Here is a 17,705-nt window from a genome sequence, read left to right as displayed (position 1 = left end):
TAATACATTTTAAGCACACATATAATTCATTTGGACTCACATTATCATACACTGAGCCCTAAATGTGCCTTAAATCGACCTTCAAAGCAGGTGAAGAAAAAATAAAAATGAAAATCCAACAAAGGCACTTGACCTTAGAGGAAAAAAGGCCTCATTTTCAAACACACACACTCTTGTCAGAGAAGCCATCTCCACTTTAAGGCTGCCCACTCGCTCCTATCCATGTCACCCCAACTATCCCTCATATTAGCACAAGCGTTTCTACGACTGAAGCTAATTGGGCAGAAAACTAATCCAGGCCAGAACTCACCCAGCCAAAAAGATACTTATTTCCACCCAGACCAGGTCACTGGTGTGCCTAACATTTAGGCCAGGCACGAGAGAAGCAGGCCCAGAGTTTCTCCCAGCGCAGTGTAAGCTTTAAGCGGTCAGGAAAGTACTGCCTCACAAGGAATGTATACCACACTTTAAACCCCTTAATTTACATTTAGGTTCTTGACTCTTCTGCACTTCTGCCTGGACTGATTTGTTCTCTTCATGTTGGCTATTCTTCATGCAGCTCCTGATGTCAGAACACACTCTGGAACAGAACAGATGAGTTGTACTAGTGAAACTACGTAAAAGAGAAAGGGAAGAGAAGGGGGTGAGGGGAAAGCACGGTCTGAATGATGTGTATGTTTGTTTAACAGAAAACATGTAGCCCCACAACTCTAAGAGCAGCACTGATAACTGCTTGAGGACCTCTTCACTTACCGAAAAAGCCTTAAACAAAACCAAAAGTATTTTAATTGGCTTTAATACTTTTCACAAGGAAGAATTAACTCATTTTACAAACACCTTCCTCTATCTCTTCTCAAACTCTTTTACAATTTTCAGTTATACAACCTAAATCTCTGTATGCCTCATGTCAAGTGAAGAGTGAAACATGGTATTTTGGAGCTTGTTATACCTACTTCAGCTGGTTTTAATCTCTTGTGCTGTGGAATACCAAAACACAGCACAAAAGCAGCTTTTATTGTTGAAGGGGTGTAGATTAGAGCAAGTATAACTCTTTCAGTACTGTTAATGAAACAAGTAGCACTACTGATAAAATAACAAAATCAGCTCTAACATGATTATAACCTTGTTTTCCTGAGGAAAAACACCCCATGCAACAGCCCAAGGCAGGGTTGCAAAGCTACCTTTGTTATCCTTATCAGTTAAGGATATTAAGAATATCAATTAAGGATAAATTTATCCTTAAAATACATGTACAGAACTAAAACATTTACAAGCTAGTACATTACTTCTCATCTGTAGTATTTCTCAGTCCTCAGTGTGCATACATGCTTCAAACCCAAAAGCAGTAAGCAGCTCCACAGGAGTATTTCTCAAGTGAGGCACAGTCCTGCTGCATGCACTGATGTGACCAAGCAGTGCTGAATTTCACCCTAGTTCTACATCCTTTGAATTTAAGTACTTTTCCCCCTGTGTTTTCCATCATTTATTTAGTACAAGATACTGAAGTCTGGGTTCTGGCTGCATTTTTTTTTTTCCTACACAAGTCTATTTTTAATTGTTTATCAGCTTCAAAGTACGCCACTGATGAGAAGTTTGTAGAGCTGGGGATGCTCAGTTCTAGTGAGCTTTTAAAAAGCATTTGGAATGGATCTGTTTTTAGTTCACACTAATTCTGCAAAAAAGTACATCTGCTCTATGCATTCACTGACCAGAACAGGCGATGCTCAGAGAATATGTGGTGGGGTGTGTGCCACTGCTAAGGGCATGTTAAGACTGCTGACCCAAGCTGCATCCTTGACAGGTTCTGTGCTGGTAAGCGCTTGCACACAGTGGTGGTAGGCATGTAAACCAGTTACTGCCAGTAGCTAAGACTTTACTCCTGACCTGTAACCCTGGAAAAGACTACCATTTCCTAAAACTTAACAACTTGTAAATTAACACAGAAGAGTCTTAAGAGTGAAAGACTTCTCCAGTCAGAAGACACCTGATGTGAAGCAAACACCTCCGGTGTGGAACTATCATCTCCTAGGTCTTGCCACTGGCCAAAACACGCCAGGACTGCTCAGCGCACACATCACTGAATGGATGTGACCTTTTACTTCCTGCTAGTCTAGTCTTTTATTCTAACTTTGGTTTTCCTGAAATTCTCGATCAAGAAATAGTTCTCTTCCAGTTTTCAAGCCCAATCTTCTCCTTGGCAAATGACTTAACAGCGGAAAGATCTGTTTTGAACAAAAAATGCACCCGAGCTCTTAGTAGGGGAAAAGAAAAAGCAACAGTAACAGTAGTCTGTTTCCACACTACAGACAAACTCAGAAACGTTTAGTGTGGTATCTGCAGATTACAGCTGATGGGGGTTAATGCAAGGCATAACCATCACCCTTCTCCCTTTACAAGGTATTGACTCTGCTTAAGGAAATATTATTTTTTTTTTAAACTTTAAAATCTGGAGGGCTTTTAAAAGAGATGATGTGAAGTAGAGCAGCCCTGACACCACTCAATGACTATAGGCCTACTGACATACAACCCAAGGAGCAAAGCTTCCCAGAACTGCAGATATACGTACTTCAGAAACGCAAGACATTTCTGCTTGACTCTATGGCAATGTCCCAGAAGGAAGGAAAGCCATTACTCCACTCCTTTACTGGAAAGACGGCCTACTTCTGTTACAGTATCCAGCCTAAATTCTGGCATAAAATACCTTGCATGAATTTACATACAATCAGATCTTTGACATATGGGCAAGGTTTGATAAGCTTGAAGGACAACTGGGATAAGCCGGAAACGCAAGCGCTCCATATGTCCATTTCTGACGTTAGTACACATGGGAAAAAGCCCATTAGAGGGCTGCCAAAATGATGAGGTGTCTGAAGATCAAGACCTACAAGAGCAAACTGACAGCTGTGATGAGGCTAAGCGACATTCTTGCTCCTACCTTCAACTACCAAACAGAAGAGCAATGAGAAGCTGACCCACACTCTGGGAGGTACAGTGCGAAAAGACAAGATGCAACAGACAAGCTGCAACAATGAGTGGTCGAACACTGGAGTAGGTTGCTCAGAGATACTGCAGAAATTAATCTTTCCGTTACTGAAAATAGTCACTAAATAGAACACTGAACAACCTCATCTAATGTCAAAGCCAGGCCTGCACTGAGCCACAGATTAAACCAGGGTACCACAGGAAGTCACTTCCAACACAAATTATTTTACTGGGTAAAATATTCTCTGGCACTGTATGAAAATGAAGGATATACTTTCACTTCAAAAAAAGTGAGGGTTTTTTTTCATCTATGAAGTTATAACTATGAAGCTCTTAAGAAACAAAGATTTATTGGTCTCAGCATTCTCTTCCACACAAATTTTAGGGGGCCTGGAACCCTTTTGCAGGATCTCAAACACTGACATGCTGACGTGCAGAAACAGAGTCATACTCAGCAACCTACTAGTGAGCAGCACTTTCAGAGCGGTAACTATACAAAGCCACCTGGTTTTTAAGAGAACAGCATGAGAGGAGCACAGGATCAGAGCATCACTGTTCAGGAGACACAAACCCACACGTGACATGAAGTCAAAGAAGGGCTGTACAAAGACCTACCTCACACAAGGCTCCTATATGAACTTCAGATAGAAAAGGTGGAAGCAATACTGGCAAGGGGCATCACTTTTTTTTTAACTGGCAGGAGAAAACCCAGGACCACAATGAGCAATCCTAAACTAATGAAAAAGACAGACCAGCCTTTGAAGAAATAAGGACTATAGTGTAATCTTCTCTCCAGAATTTTAACAGAAGATTGTATGTTGAGTGCCATAAGGTGGCTGAAAAGGTTCCCTGACTGCCAGCAGAGGACAGCCTGCTTCAAGAGGCAGCTTTGGGCCAAGAACAAATGCTAACACATAGTATCAAAAACAAATGCTCTGGATACAGTACTTCTAATCAGGGACAGTCAGAATGATTAACAGAGCAGGACAAGCATTAATTGCTATCTCCCGTCTCTGGTGGAGCTGGAGAGAGCATCCCTAAGGAATTGTTCACACAAGCCACTCAAAGCAGACATCTCCAAAAACATTACAGATGTCACATGAGGCAATTCAGAAATCTGAGTATTTGATAATCTGATCTATCAGTCATGGAAACTGCCAAATTATTAGGTCAAAACACTGGCAGACCAGGGAGAGGATGCAGCCGCTTCAACAGGACAAAACCATCTCCACACACACTGCAGAAGCAAAGTATAAGCTACTCTAGGCTCATATAATGCTCTAGTAGCTCAGAGTAGGTAGAAGTCAACAGCAGTCATTCCTGAGCAGGAAGGAGGGCATTAATGTGGAAGGCAGGCAAGGATCAAGTAATCAATGAGTACCTTTTGAGTATTCAGTATTGCCACAGGAAGCGATAAATCTCTCTTCAAAGATCAGAAGTGGCAGTAAGTTATATACTCAGCAGGAATGCTGGGTAAGACTAACTTCTTCCATCCTCCAAAAAGAAAAGAGAAAAGGCTGTAATAATCTGATAATCTTTGAGTGAAACTTGTCTTCAAAAATCTGAGTTTTTCCAACCTGTAATGTGAAAAAGCCTAAAAGCCTCTAAAGGGTTTTCTCACTGTACATACTGGGAAAGCAAAATTAGTTTCTACTGCACCTCCACTGCAAACAGTTTACCACAGGAGAAAACTACAGTTTTGAAGTGTAGTACTGTTATACCTATGTCAAGTATGTGCAACCCAAAACAGGGGGGCTATTTTTAATTCAGTAGCATTTCCTGCTTTTATATTAAATCGCTGGATGTTTGAGGTGGTTTCAAGAAAACAGCTTTGGAAATCATGTACAAGGAGATAGAGGAACAATACAAAAAGCTGAAATAATTGTCAAGAAATCACTATCATTAATATATTTTTTTCTACAGCAGTGAAAAGCTCTTCTAGGAGCCAGCCCAGAGGAACGACATCTCTTTCATCATTAAACATTGAGAGAATTTAATTCCCTCCACAATGCATTTTAACCAAAGTTTAGTGCTCTGATTCAGGAGAGTAAAACATGTTTACAAATATCCAAATGTTGCCAACAGTACTTGTGATCTCAACTGCCTTTTCAAAAAGCCTCCACTTACCCCAAAATGTTAAGCCCACAAAGGCTTAAACTCAGAACTGCAGTTCTTCCACAGCCACTTGCATCTAGTTGCCCCCACAAAGCAAATCTAGCTGACTACCTCATTACTTGGTGATCTACTTGCCAATATACAATTGGAAGGAGATGAGGTTAACAAGTTCCTTTCATATACAGGGAAGCCATGACTTTTACTTCCCTAAATGCTTTGGTGTTAATCCCAACACACCAAGTCAATTCACTTGTATAGCTTTTATCAATAGGCTGGGATGTTAAAACTGTCCATTCTCCAACACAAACATAAAAAAGAAGCCCTACAAGTACAGATCAGTGTCCATTTAGTCCAGCAATCTGTCTCCAAAAGCTCAAGCAGGAAACACTGTGTAGAGAGAGAAGTTAGCCCTGTCTGTAGTTAACCACCACTATCCCAACATCCAGCCATGGGATTAGGGACCTCAAGCTTTGATCACTAGTACTTTGGTCTCTATCAAACTAGATACCAATCCCACCTGCAGACAGTAATGTGGGGGCTCTTAAATGTTTATGTCTGAACGTACACAGTATGCTGGTAATGATTTCAATTCACCCCACAAAAACAAGAATCTCTGCTCATTCCATTAATGCATTTGAGAGCTACAATAGCCTCAAATCAGCTTGGAAACTAACGTTCAAGCTGTTTATCCACTGTGACTCCAAAATGCAGTTCAGCCACTGCTTTTCAGGACACCACGTGCCTTGATTTAAACTCATCTGAACTGCCCCGCTCCCAGGTGTACAGCTGTTCAACAGCAGCCTTAGCCCACACATCCCAATGTACCTACTTCACCTGAGGATAGCAATAGCTACACTGTTGTGCTGATTGCCTCTCCATGAATCACAGCTTCACCATGCAGAAGTTTTAAATCAACAGACATTTTGCACCAACAGTATCAGGAATGAAAACAAACTGTGACAAACCACTACCAGTTTTTATTGAACATACTCAGAAACTATTCAGACTCGTAGACCCTTGGACTATACCTGAACAGCATTTACTGATACTCAGTAGCAATTTTCTGTACTCCCTATGGTCCTCAGCATCAAGAGAAATACCTTTAACAAAGTCAAATAATTTAACAAGCTTTTTTCCTGAACACCTTATTTACTAGGATTAATTACATCCTCTTCTCACCTTAACTCAATCCTGTACTAAGAACAAATGGGAAAGCTGGTAAAAATGTAAACTATAGATGTATTAAGACCATGTAGCACTAGCCATACATTACCAGCTGCCATCTTTATCCATTCCATTTCCTTTTAAGACTGATACACCAGCACTTCCTAACCTCATGGAATTTCCCTAGTGTTCCAAAATGCATCAAGTGAACATTATTCCTTCCAATACTTCAGGTAGAGATATTCCAATGCTAAAAGTGGAGAAAAAAAAAAAAAAAAATGCACTGGCCATGGCAAGCATCTCTCTCACCTCTCAATGTACTCTGCTGGCAGGGTTTGGGGCGTTTTTTATGTTTGGTTTTGGGGTTGTTTGAAAACAAAACAAAGCAAAACAACAAAATACACCACCACAGAGTTATGTCAGAATCTTGCAGAACAGGAACCTAACTCTAAATACTTGAAAGAGAGAGCAAGGATTACTTTCTTATCTCAGTAAAGGCAAGTAGTATTCCTTACAGAATTGAATCAAGCTACTTTCTCCTCTAGTTTACAGATTGCTACCTCACCTTCTGATGTAGGTGTTTGAGACACATACAGGATTCTAATGATGAAGCATATTAATACAGACAAAGGTGTCTTGCACACTCCAAACAATGTAAGATTTGGCTTCTGTTCTGTTAGAATTTGACAAGTTAAATGATGTCAACAAAAAGTTTTAGATTCTGGGGAAAAACAGAAGAGAGGTAAAATAAGATTTTCAGTAGAAGTTGAACTTAGTTTACAGTCTCTCGACATCCGAGTGAAGCTTTTCAGGAAAAGCCTCATGAGGCTTTCGACACTTCACCAGTTTGTTACTATGGCAAAAAATAGGATGACGCTGATAGCTGACAGACCAAACAATTACGCACATTACCTGAACTACGGAGTGTACAGAAAATAGCCTGAGTCAGAGCTTGCTGCACTGCTACCAGTACAGCAGTCCTCCCCTGTTGTTAACCTGGTCAGCACACCCTAACTGATCACTGCACTTCTAGTGCTTTTAAATGCTTTTAAACATACCTCACTTCTTAAGATCACCTCCACACCACACTGAAATCCTCAGGGAGCTGACAGCAAAAAGCGGGAAGGCTTGAACTGAAGGGCCTCTAAAAACAAAGCTCTATGTAAGAAATGCAACTCTAAACATTTAGGACTCACAACTTTATCCATAGGGATAGTTAAAGAATAATTCTTCAGGAATCCATTCTATCACACAGATCTCCCCTAAGTAACACATGTTAACTGTGCTATTCCTGAGAGCTGTCTCTCTGCTACTTCTGTATTTCACCTGTTAAGAACCATGCTGGAAAGACATTAAGACTTGATACCTTCCAAGTTTTATAATCTAAATAAAGGAAACTTCACTTTAGGTTTAATTCAGATACCAAAACAAAGTTGTTCAGCATATAGGTACCTGAATGTTGATACAATCTGAAACATAAAACTCACTATTCACCTCATGTTTATTCTACCCTTTAAGGTTATTTTTGTTAATCGGAAAATACTGAGATCACTCAGCTGAGCAGCTACTGCTTAGTTTTCATATTAAATATGTCTAGAATAAGCATATCTCAATTCCTGAAGAATAATGATTATTGGAGAGAAGTGGGACAAGCAGCAGAACAGTGTTTTAAATGAAATTCAAGTATCCTTCAGTACAAAAAAGACAACATCTACAGTCAGGGATTCTAAGCTTAATCAAAAAACCTGAGAGAACAAAAGCCATGTTCTGAACCATCTTTATGAACTGTAGATGTAACCTTTGAACGAAAAAGGGACATTTCCTGTATCTGTGTGCATCTTTAAGGGCAAGTAGCATTGTACAACAGCAGAGCTTCAGATTATATTGAAATTTCAAGGTTGAGTACAACGAAGATTTTACTGGGCATCTGAACTACAGTGAGATGGATGAAAAAAGGTTTAAAGTTAGTCAAACAAATAGTAGCATTCAGTAAGTCAAAACAAAACCACAGAGTCAAAGCTTTGGTTTCCTGCAGCTCCAGCATGGAAGCTGAAGGCCAGCAGTCCTGTGTGAGCCTTCACGGATGGTAGTGGTGCAGCTATCAGCAGTAGCTGCTCCTCATTTCTGTTACATACATTTCTAGAGCACGTACAAGCACAAGAGGAAGCAGCATTTGCAATCCTAATGCTGTTACTCCCTCAAGCATTCCCTTGCTTGAAAGGAAGAACAGAAGCAAGAGTTGCCAGGACAGAGTTTTCATGGAAACATATTTGATAAATATATTTTAAATAGATTATGTACAAAAAAATGCTCAGACAGCAGGAAGAGCTAGCCAGGGGTCAGAGCTTAATGCAGCTTGCTGTCACATGTGATGAAGAATCTGTCAAAGTACGAGGCATAAGGGCAAGGAATAGCCTGGCTCTTGTCAGAAGGTAGATGAGCCTAGTAACACGCAGTATCTGACTTCCAAAAACCATCATCAGAAAAGCAGGAGATCTTGGACATGAAGAAATAAGGGGCAGAGAAAAAACACAGATGAAGGAAGACGCAGAAATTCCTCAGGAAGTCAGTAATCACATACAATTAGATTTTCCAGGTAAAAGCTGACTAAACATGGGTCGGCTTCTGGCATTTTCAAGACCAGTGCAATGGCACCGCATCAGGCAAGTATCAACCTGCAGGCACAAGAGCTGGGAACAACACAGATTAGCTACAGTTCATATTCAAGACACAGCCTGCTACTGAGGAAAACAGTTCTTGAAATAGCTCTTTCCCTCAGTAGCACTGAAGGCACGAGCTGCCAGCAAGCTGGAGAGACACTTCTACAAGCTCTGCTCGAATTGGATGAGCCTCACTATATTATTTCAGCTGCAGGGCCACTTGAGGCCTTAGGAACTCAAAGTTTCAAGAGCGTTAATAAAGCCATTCTGTGCGCTAATAACCTTTCCATGTATACTGTAAGTAGGGAGGACATTAAAACAGACCTAGCCCTGTACATCCAGAAGAAAAGCAAACTGGAAGAAAAAATATATCAACCTAAAAACCCCCAACATTGCTTGCTCTTATGCTAAAACAGCTCCTTCCTCCAGTTCTAATGATGTCTTCTGTTCTGAAATAAAATGTTAGGTAAGGCTTAAGCAAGAACAGCAGCTTGACTATAATATGGAGTTATTTCTCACACCAAATGGACTCCTACAGATTCAACAGCCTCTGCAGAAGCAGACTAAACTGGAACAAGAAAATAAGTACATACTTCCTACACTGAAACAAAAAACGCATGCATTGTAAGTGGTAAACAAAATTTCAGATGCTTCTAATAAACCCCTCTGGAGAGTATTGCCAGGATTCACTAACATTTATTTAAGGGGGCAAGACTAGATAAAAAACAAAAATAGGAAGTCACAAACAGGAAAGCGAGCCTGTTCTCATAAACAGGCAAGCCCTAAGGATTACACTGAACAACATGACAAACCCGCTGTACCAGCGTCATTTCGTAAACCTAAGGCAAGGCCAAATCTGACACCATATAAACACATTTACTGAAGAAATCTTAAACTGATGTAAAGAACAAAAAGCAAGCTGCTTGGACACAGAGCATGTGCGATTTCCTCTTCTCCATCACAAAAAGAATCGGGTTTTGTGCTCCCCCTCACCCCACCCCCCATGCCATAGAGGGAATAAACCCATGGTTTGTGTCGCGCTTTCACGCTCGGCCCTAACCGGGAGCGCGGCTGTGGCCGCCTCAGCGCTGCCTCGGAGCCCCTGCGGCCTGGGCCATGTCGAAACAAGTGACACAGCTTATCACCGGGTCGATGGCAGCTCCAGTGTGCCCCTGCTCCCCAACACGCCGAGGCGGCCAGAAGCCACCAAGGGAGCCCAGCGGAACGGAGCGGGGGGGGGGGGGGGGTTGCGGGACACCCGCTCCCCGGGCACGACTGCGGCGGAGCTGGACGGCGGGGTGGGGGGGGGTGTTTGTCGGTCAGGCAGCGCGGCGAGAGCGGGCGCCCCCCAGCCGTGCCCGCGTCCCGGTGCTGCATGGCGCTGCTCAGCCTGCCTTGCAGAGGGAGCTCGAGTCCCGCTCTGCGCCTCGCAGCGCCTCTCACTCCGCAGCACACGCCAGCGCAGCGAGGCGGCGGCCGGCAGGAGCGGGACACGCAGCCGCCGCCGCCACCGTCCTGCGGTCAGGATCCGGCCAGACACCGAGGGAGGCAGCGGGTGGAGGGCGCCGGGCCGTGTCCCCACAGAGGTTCGCTCTAAGTCGGTGGGGAGGAGAAGAGAAGGAGAAGGGGGGGGGGGAAGCGGTGGCGGCGGCGGGTGGGGAGCGGGCCCGGCCGGCTCGGCGGGGCGGGGAAGGCGGGGGAGGGGAGAAGGAAGGGACAGAAGGAGAAGGGAAAGGAAGGGGGGGGGGGCGGCGGATTCGCGTGGCGGGGAAGGGGCGGTCATCAGCGCCGGTGGCGCGGCGGAGGAGACAAAGGAAAGAAAATGGAGTCCAGGCCGGCGGCGGCCCCGGGCGGGCGGGGACGGGCGGCGGGAAGGGAGGCCTGTGCGGCCCAGCGCCGCGCTGTGGGGAATGGCGGCGGTGGCAGGCAGGCGCCGGCCGCGCTGGGGACGATAGAGGGAGACAAAGCCCCCCTGCTTCCCCGGCGGCGGCCGCTGCGGGGCCCCAGCCTGAACCGGAGCCCCATCGTGACACCTAGAGGCCGGAGAAAGCGACTGCAAACCCCCCCGCCACCGCTTACCTGCGCCCGCACCCCTCACCGAGCTCGCTCCGGCCGCCAAGGCCCCGCCGCAACCACCGCCGCCCGGCCCCACGCCTGCCCCCCGGGCCCCGCGGAGCCGCCGCGCCCCGCAGCGCCCGCCGCCCCGCACCAGGCTCGCGGTTTAATCGCTCCCACAGTCGCTTCGGACACAAAATGGCGGCGGGCGGCGGCAGTGCGCGTGCGCCAGCGCGGCTGCCCGCGGACCCGCCGGCCCGGGGTGGGGAGGGGAGGGGACGGGGCGCGGGGAAGCGGCAGCGCGGTGCAGGATGGGAACAGGAGGGGCCCCGCGGGGTCGCGCCAACTTCAAACGCGTGCGTGCGTGCCCGTACGTGCGTCCGTGCGTCACGCGCCACGGGGGGCTGGGCGGGAAGGAAGGAAGGAAGGATGGGGGAGCACTGTGGGGCTGCCCCTCTTGGCCCCCACAGGCACTGCTCTCTTCGCCCGAGCCACCGCTCCCCCCGCTTCACCTCAGCCACTGTTCCCCCTTTCACCTCAGCCACTGTTACCCCTTTCACCTCAGCTACTGCTCCCCCTTTCACCTCAGCTACTGTTACTCCCTTCACCTCAGCCACTGCTCCCCCCTTCAACTCAGCCAAAGAGATCGAGGTTGTCCCCCTCAGCAAATTTGCAAACAAGTTGTCAGGCAGTGTTGATCTGCTGGAGGCTCTGCAGAGGGCTCTGGACAGGCTGGATCAATGGCTTGTGGCCTGTGGGATGAGATTCAACAAAGCAAAGTGCCAGGTCCTGCACCTGGGTCACAACAACACCATGCAACACTCCAGGCTGGAGAGCAGCTTATGGAAAAGGACCTGGGAGTGCTGATTGATAGAGCTGAATATGAGCACCTTGTGCCCATCCAGCCAAGAAGGCCAGTGGCATCCTGGCCTGTATCAGCACCAGTGTGGCAGCAGGGCCAGGGCAGTGATGATCCTCCTGTACTGGCACTGGTGAGGCTGCACCTTGAATCCTGTGCTCAGTTCTGGGCCCCTCACTACAAGAGAGACTTTGAGGTACTGGAGCAGGTCCAGAGAAGGGCAATGGAGCTGGGGAAGGGCCTGGAGCACAGGTGTGATGGGGGATGGCTGAGGGAACTGGGGGGTTTAGTCTGGAGAAGAGAAAGTTCTGGAGGGCCCTTATTGCTCTTTGCAACTGCCTGATGGGAGGATGGAGCCAGGAGGTGGCTGGTCTCTGCTCCCAAGGAACAAGGGATAGGACAAGAGGAAACAGCCTCAAGCTGCACCAGAGGAGGTTTAGACTGGGTGTTAGGAACAGTTTCTTCCCCAGAGGGTGCTCAGGCATTGGAACAGGCTGCCCAGGGCAGTGGTGGAGTCAGCGTCCCTGGAAGCATTCACACACTGTGTAGATGGGGCCCTCAGTGCCATGGCTCAGTGGTGGCCTTGGCAGTGCTGGGGAGCAGTTGGATTTGATGATCTTAAGGGTCTTTTCTAACCTGTTTGATTCTAAGAAAACTCAGGCCCAGTGGAGCAGGAGGCTGTGCCTCAGCTCCAAGGAAAGGGGCTCCTGAGGAGTGTAAGGCCATGGCAAAAGCCCACACTGAAAGTGGTGTCTTCCCCTGTGCAAAAGAGGGGTATATTAGTTAGAAGACCGAAGCTTAAGCTGGGAGAAGAGTCAGTAATATCATAAATTAATCACTGGGATGTTTGTAGGGGCAATTTTACAAATACCAACAAGTTTCTGAATTAGCCAGTGTTTGCCTGGTGGTTTTAAAGGACCTTCGCCTTGCCAAGCTTGTAATCTCGTGAGACAAACTGCTCAAGTTTCAGTGCCGCAGGAGGGGTAAATGCGGTGCCAGGGATTTACTGGGGAGCTCCCAAGGAAGCCTAAAGCCCATCAGAAGTTCGACTCTACAGCATTTTCTGCCTGTCCACATCTTTCCCCTCTACCTTCCAAAGGTGTAACCAGCCACCTCATACAGTGTGAATTCGTATGAGAGAGCACAGGGGCTGTCTTTAATTTTCTGCGGTTTCCTTCTGGGCTTAACATACTTTCTCACCTCTGGTAGTGTTGTAGCAGACCCATAGCTGATTGACAGGCAAGCTGAAGGGAGGGAAGGATTGACTAAGCTTATCTGCATCCTCTTTGTATCCTTTTGCCATAAAAACGTGTGAAATGGAGCTTGAGTGATGGGTTAAAATATTACTGGTTCAAAAATAAGATGTGTTGGAAGAGAGCTGTGTTTTTTACTCGCCCATCTATCCCTGGAGGACAATAAGGCCAGCGATTCAGAGAGAAGGCTAAACACAAAGAAATCTCAACACAAACCCATGCTAGTAGGACTTACAAGTTATAAGGCTGTCACAGTTGAAACCAATATGTACAGTCTTGCCCCAGATTTTTGCATCTTGAGATGTCACTGCAGGGCAGAGTAAAAGCTGTTCAGCAGCCTAGCTTTACCCCAACCTGCTTAGCAAGCGACAAAGCCACCAGGCAAATGTAGCATACATTAGCATGTGTAACCTGGCCCCTAAATCCTACTCTGAGTAATGTTCATGTTGAATAATGCTTATGTTGAGCTGCATCATGGAGAGGAGAAGGGTCTGCCCTGCTGCTGCTCTGTGAGGATGGAGTTGGGCTGAGAGGTGGTGGCGAGCAAGAAGGTCGAGATTCTGACCCTGCTTTACAGGTTTCTCCTAACAGAGTTCTCCTGGTCCGTGCAAAAAAGCAGAGGTGGCAGTGCTGCAGGCTGCATTCTGAGCACTGATACTCCTTTTGGGGCTGTTGACAGTTGAGACCAAGTTCCCTTCTGAGGGTTGTGACTCCAGGCTGAGCCCATTAATTTCTTGCAGTGGGGAGCTGTAGCTTGAGAGCGTCCATAGGGGATGAGCTGTTTTGGGTCACAAGGATGTAGCTCTGTTTCTGCAGCCTTGGCTGAAGGACTGAAAAATGAGTTACACAGCAATGGCAAAAAAAAGTGGCCATTAATTTTGGTAAGTGACGGGGTGTAGCTCATAGCATAACCCCTGGGGTCTTCCTTGCATGAGAGATTTGAATCACAGAAATAGAATATCCAGAATTGGAAGGAACCCACCAGGATCTTGGAGTCCAACTCCTGTTGGCCTGTCAAATGCTTTGTTAAAATCCCAAAATACCCCCCACCCATTGCCTTCCCTTTGTTGCTGTAAAAGGAAATTAAGTCAGTACAGCATGAAGAACATTTCTGTGGAAACGAGATTCTGCAGTGTGAATTCTTTTGAAACCAGTTACATTTATTCTAAACTGTCAACCTATCAATCCATGTGCTATAATGCTTGGGCGAGTAGCACATCTTTTATGTGTAGCCATGAATCCTGCTTTAAGCTCAAGACTTAGTTCAGGCAGAGCTCAAAATGGAGGGGAGCACTGGTTGTATGTAAAATTGCTTCTTATCCTCCTTTAAAAACTCACTCAGGGCTGGGAGTAAATGGGGGCTAAAGATCCCTCTGCCTTTTGTTTATATCCATCTTACCACAAATGGTCACTTGTCTTTTGCAGTAGTAATGTTGCTGGTTAGGAAACAGAAGCTGTACTGGCAAATAGCTATTCCTGGACTTCTTCTGCCAGAAGTGTCCCTAACCATCTCTACTGGCATGTGCTGTGGGTCTGACCTGTTGATCCTGGTTTATCACTCAGAGGTTTTTTTGAGCTGATTTGCAGAGGATTCAAGGCCCAGCTTCAGTCCTAGTTGTTGGTGCTCCTGAAAATCGGCCTCCAACCCTGTCCAAACCACACACCCAGAGGCAGATGCTCCTTCTGGAAAAGCTCCCTGAGTGAGGTATTTTCCATAGACACCTTGCCCATGAGCAGAACGGCAAGAACTGAAGCCGAGGAGCTCCTGACCACCTCGCCAGTGCCCCAGAGTGAGCTCACCCACCTCTTTCCCTGCTTTTCTTAGCACCATGCTTCCATCACACTGTACAAGCCCTCAGGAGTCTCCTCACTCAGCTCTAAAGAAGGCTGTTGTGGTCAAGTTTGAGAGCCAGCATTAAGTCTTGGAGATTGCTTGGAGCCCATGAAATGTGCAGAATGAAATGAGGCCCCAGTTGTCACCTGGTTAGTGGTCCTTGGAGAACAAGCCTGTACGTGTGTGCCAGACAGCCCTGTGAGGAACATGTCAGTGATCATGAGGAGGTAGTTGTTCAGCACAGACTACTTAGCTGTTGGAATCATTTCTAAGCACCCTAGTGAATGCCTTGGGATTTCATGATTTCATACAAGCCTGGGATGAGGTGAGACATCCAGCACTGAGGCTGCTCAAACCACACTTTCCCAAACTACAGCCCTCTAAAGATAACTTTGCTTCAAGATTAAGTCTTTTGTTACACAAGGGCTGGCCAGAGATTGTGGTGTTCCGAGGTGGCAGCACCACTTTGGGGTGATCATGGCTCGTGGCTGCTGTTGGTATCGTCACAACAGCGCCAGCCCTGATGCTGTTTAAGAGGTGGGTGTGTTGGTTCATCAGTTATTTTGTGTTGGTGATCTGCAGGGACTCCTCAGGATGCAGGTACAAACGGATACCACAGAGTGCTCCAGAATCCATCTGCACCCCTGTGATTAAAAGAAAACCAGCAGTAAGTGGGGAAAAGGAACATCTTTCCGAAGTCAGAGCATGTGGGTAATGCAAGCGTGACACAAACACCCTCCCACGGGCTGCAGCTCCTACAAGAAGAGCAAGTAGCTGCTAAGCACCAGCACGTCAGTGCAAGAGGGAGATGGTTTAAGTGCTGACACAGATTTGGCTGACAAACATGGTGCTGGCACATTGTCTCCTTTGAAGCAGCAAACACACTGCTGCAAAATCCCTCTGTGATGCTGTGTGTGTCCCTGTGTGCTGCAAGAGTGGCTCCCAGGGACTTCACCCTGTGCAGCGCTGCAGTTCCTGCTCAATGGCTGGACAAGATGTCAAGCCTCAGAAGAAAAAGTTGAGTCCCCTGCCTGCTTTGAAACAGCTGACTCATGTAATGCTTGTCCTACTCCTTCCCAGCCCTAAAAGAACCCAAACCAAGCAGGATGCAAACTGCAGTGAATGTTATCATTGAGTGCTGTCCAAAAAACAAGTATTTTTGAGATTTATTCCAGTTAAATTGGCAGTCTTGCAATTCCAGATGACCTGGCAATGTCCATAGGACAGAGGTCTTTGATGATGCTGACATAGACCCATTCAGAGCAAAGGGCTGGGCAACAGATTCCTAAATTAATCTGTTTTGTTGTTTTCTCCACCACCACTCCCGATGTTCTTAAAACCACATAAATAATGAGGTTATTCCTTGCAGTTCCAGGAGCAGAGATATTTTGTCCTGACCTGCAGCTCCCTGCCTGCCCTGACAGAAGGCTGCTTTCCTGCTTCCATCTCTACAGCTAAGGAGTAGCTCGGAAGATGGAATTGTGCTGCAGGGAAGGGGCTAGGTTTTGGTACGGTGAGGAGGACACACACATATGTGAGTGATTTGAATTTGTGGATCTGGCCACTGGAGTCCTGGACTTGTTTTATGTCCAGGAGTTATTAAGGGGAAAACAAACCAAAACAGGCTCAGGAGAGACCTTAGGGCAGCTTCCAATACCTAAAGAGGCCAGCAAGACATCTGGAGAGGGGCTTTGACAAGGGCCTGTAGGGACAGGACAAGGGGGAATGGCTTTAACCTGACAGAGGGGACACTGAGATGAGCTCTTAGGCAGAAGCTCTTCCCTGTGAGGGTGCTGAGGCGCTGGCACAGGGTGCCCACAGAAGCTGTGGCTGCCCCATCCCTGGCAGTGTTCAAGGCCAGGCTGGACACAGGGGCTTGGAGCAACCTGCTCTAGTGGAAGGGGTCCCTGCCCGTGGGAGGGGTTGGAACTGGATGGACTTTGAGGTTGCTTCCAACCCAAACCGTTCTATGATTCTATGACATAAAATGGCCGGGCCACTTTCCACCTCTCAGGGGCTCTTCTCCACAGTCGTATGTGCCAGCTGCAACCCACATCCCACATCTCTTGCTGCCTGCAGCAGACAGTGTGATACAGTGCTTTGGGAGAAACTGTGCTTCCCTGCTGGGGCTTGTCCAGCCTTCAAACCAGGTGGAAGAAGGCTTAGCAAGCAGGGATGCAGTAAAGTGTCGCCTTGTTACACCCTTCCTGCAATCCCATCTGCAGATAGAACCACATCCCAAAGTGGTTACTCCATGCACCGGGACATGCTTTGCAGCCTGCTCCAGCATGGGTGACTGATGGTGCCATTGGGGTCCCTGCCCTTGTTGCCTTTCCGGGCATCTTTGCTGCTCTCACTCCACTCCCAGGACCGTAAGATGATTAAGGGATTGGAGCAGCTGTCATGTAAGAAGAGGCTGACAGAGATGAGACAGTTCATCTTGAAAAAGTGAAGGCTCAGGTGGGTTCTTACCCATGGCTGTTGGGGGGTGAAGAAGGCAGAGGCAGATGCTCCTCAGTGGTGCTCAGTGAAAGACCAAGTGCAAAGTAAAGCTGAAATACAGAGATCAGACTTAAACTTCAGAGAAGCTTCCTCTGTGAGGGTGGTTAAGCAGTGGCAGGTTGGCCAGAGAAGTTCAGGCACCTCCACCCTTGGAGATACTCAAAATCCAGCCAGATGTGGTCCCAGGCTCTAGCGGACCCTGCTTTCAGCAGCAGGGAGTAGATGAGAAATGAGCATTTCCAAAGGTGCCTACCCATCTTAACTATTCTGTGAGTCTTTGA

General features: G+C 46.7%; 1 protein-coding gene across 7 annotated transcripts in view; it reads right to left on the bottom strand.

Annotated features, from left to right (window-relative positions):
- The window catches only part of CTCF (CCCTC-binding factor), a 33,504-nt gene extending 22,388 nt beyond the window's left edge, over positions 1 to 11,116 (bottom strand). For 2 of the 7 annotated variants that reach the window (XM_061375908.1, XM_061375909.1), the window contains exons 1-2: positions 4,364 to 4,490; positions 486 to 580 (exon numbers count right to left, since the gene is read on the bottom strand). In XM_061375908.1, the coding sequence (XP_061231892.1) occupies positions 486 to 539 (54 nt within the window). In that variant the 5' untranslated portion in view covers positions 540 to 580; positions 4,364 to 4,490. Of the gene's footprint in view, positions 1 to 485; positions 581 to 4,363; positions 4,491 to 11,000 lie in introns of those variants that run through there. The other 5 variants (XM_061375905.1, XM_061375911.1, XM_061375913.1 and 2 more) reach the window with 5 other exon arrangements.
- Positions 11,117 to 17,705: the final 6,589 nt, after the last annotated feature.

The sequence above is a fragment of the Neopsephotus bourkii genome, unplaced genomic scaffold (genome assembly GCF_033783945.1).
Source record: "Neopsephotus bourkii isolate Nb327-2 ecotype Australia unplaced genomic scaffold, CSIRO-AGI_Nbou_v1 NB_1680, whole genome shotgun sequence".
Lineage (NCBI taxonomy): Eukaryota > Metazoa > Chordata > Aves > Psittaciformes > Psittacidae > Neopsephotus > Neopsephotus bourkii.
This window is presented reverse-complemented; position numbering and strand designations above follow the sequence as displayed.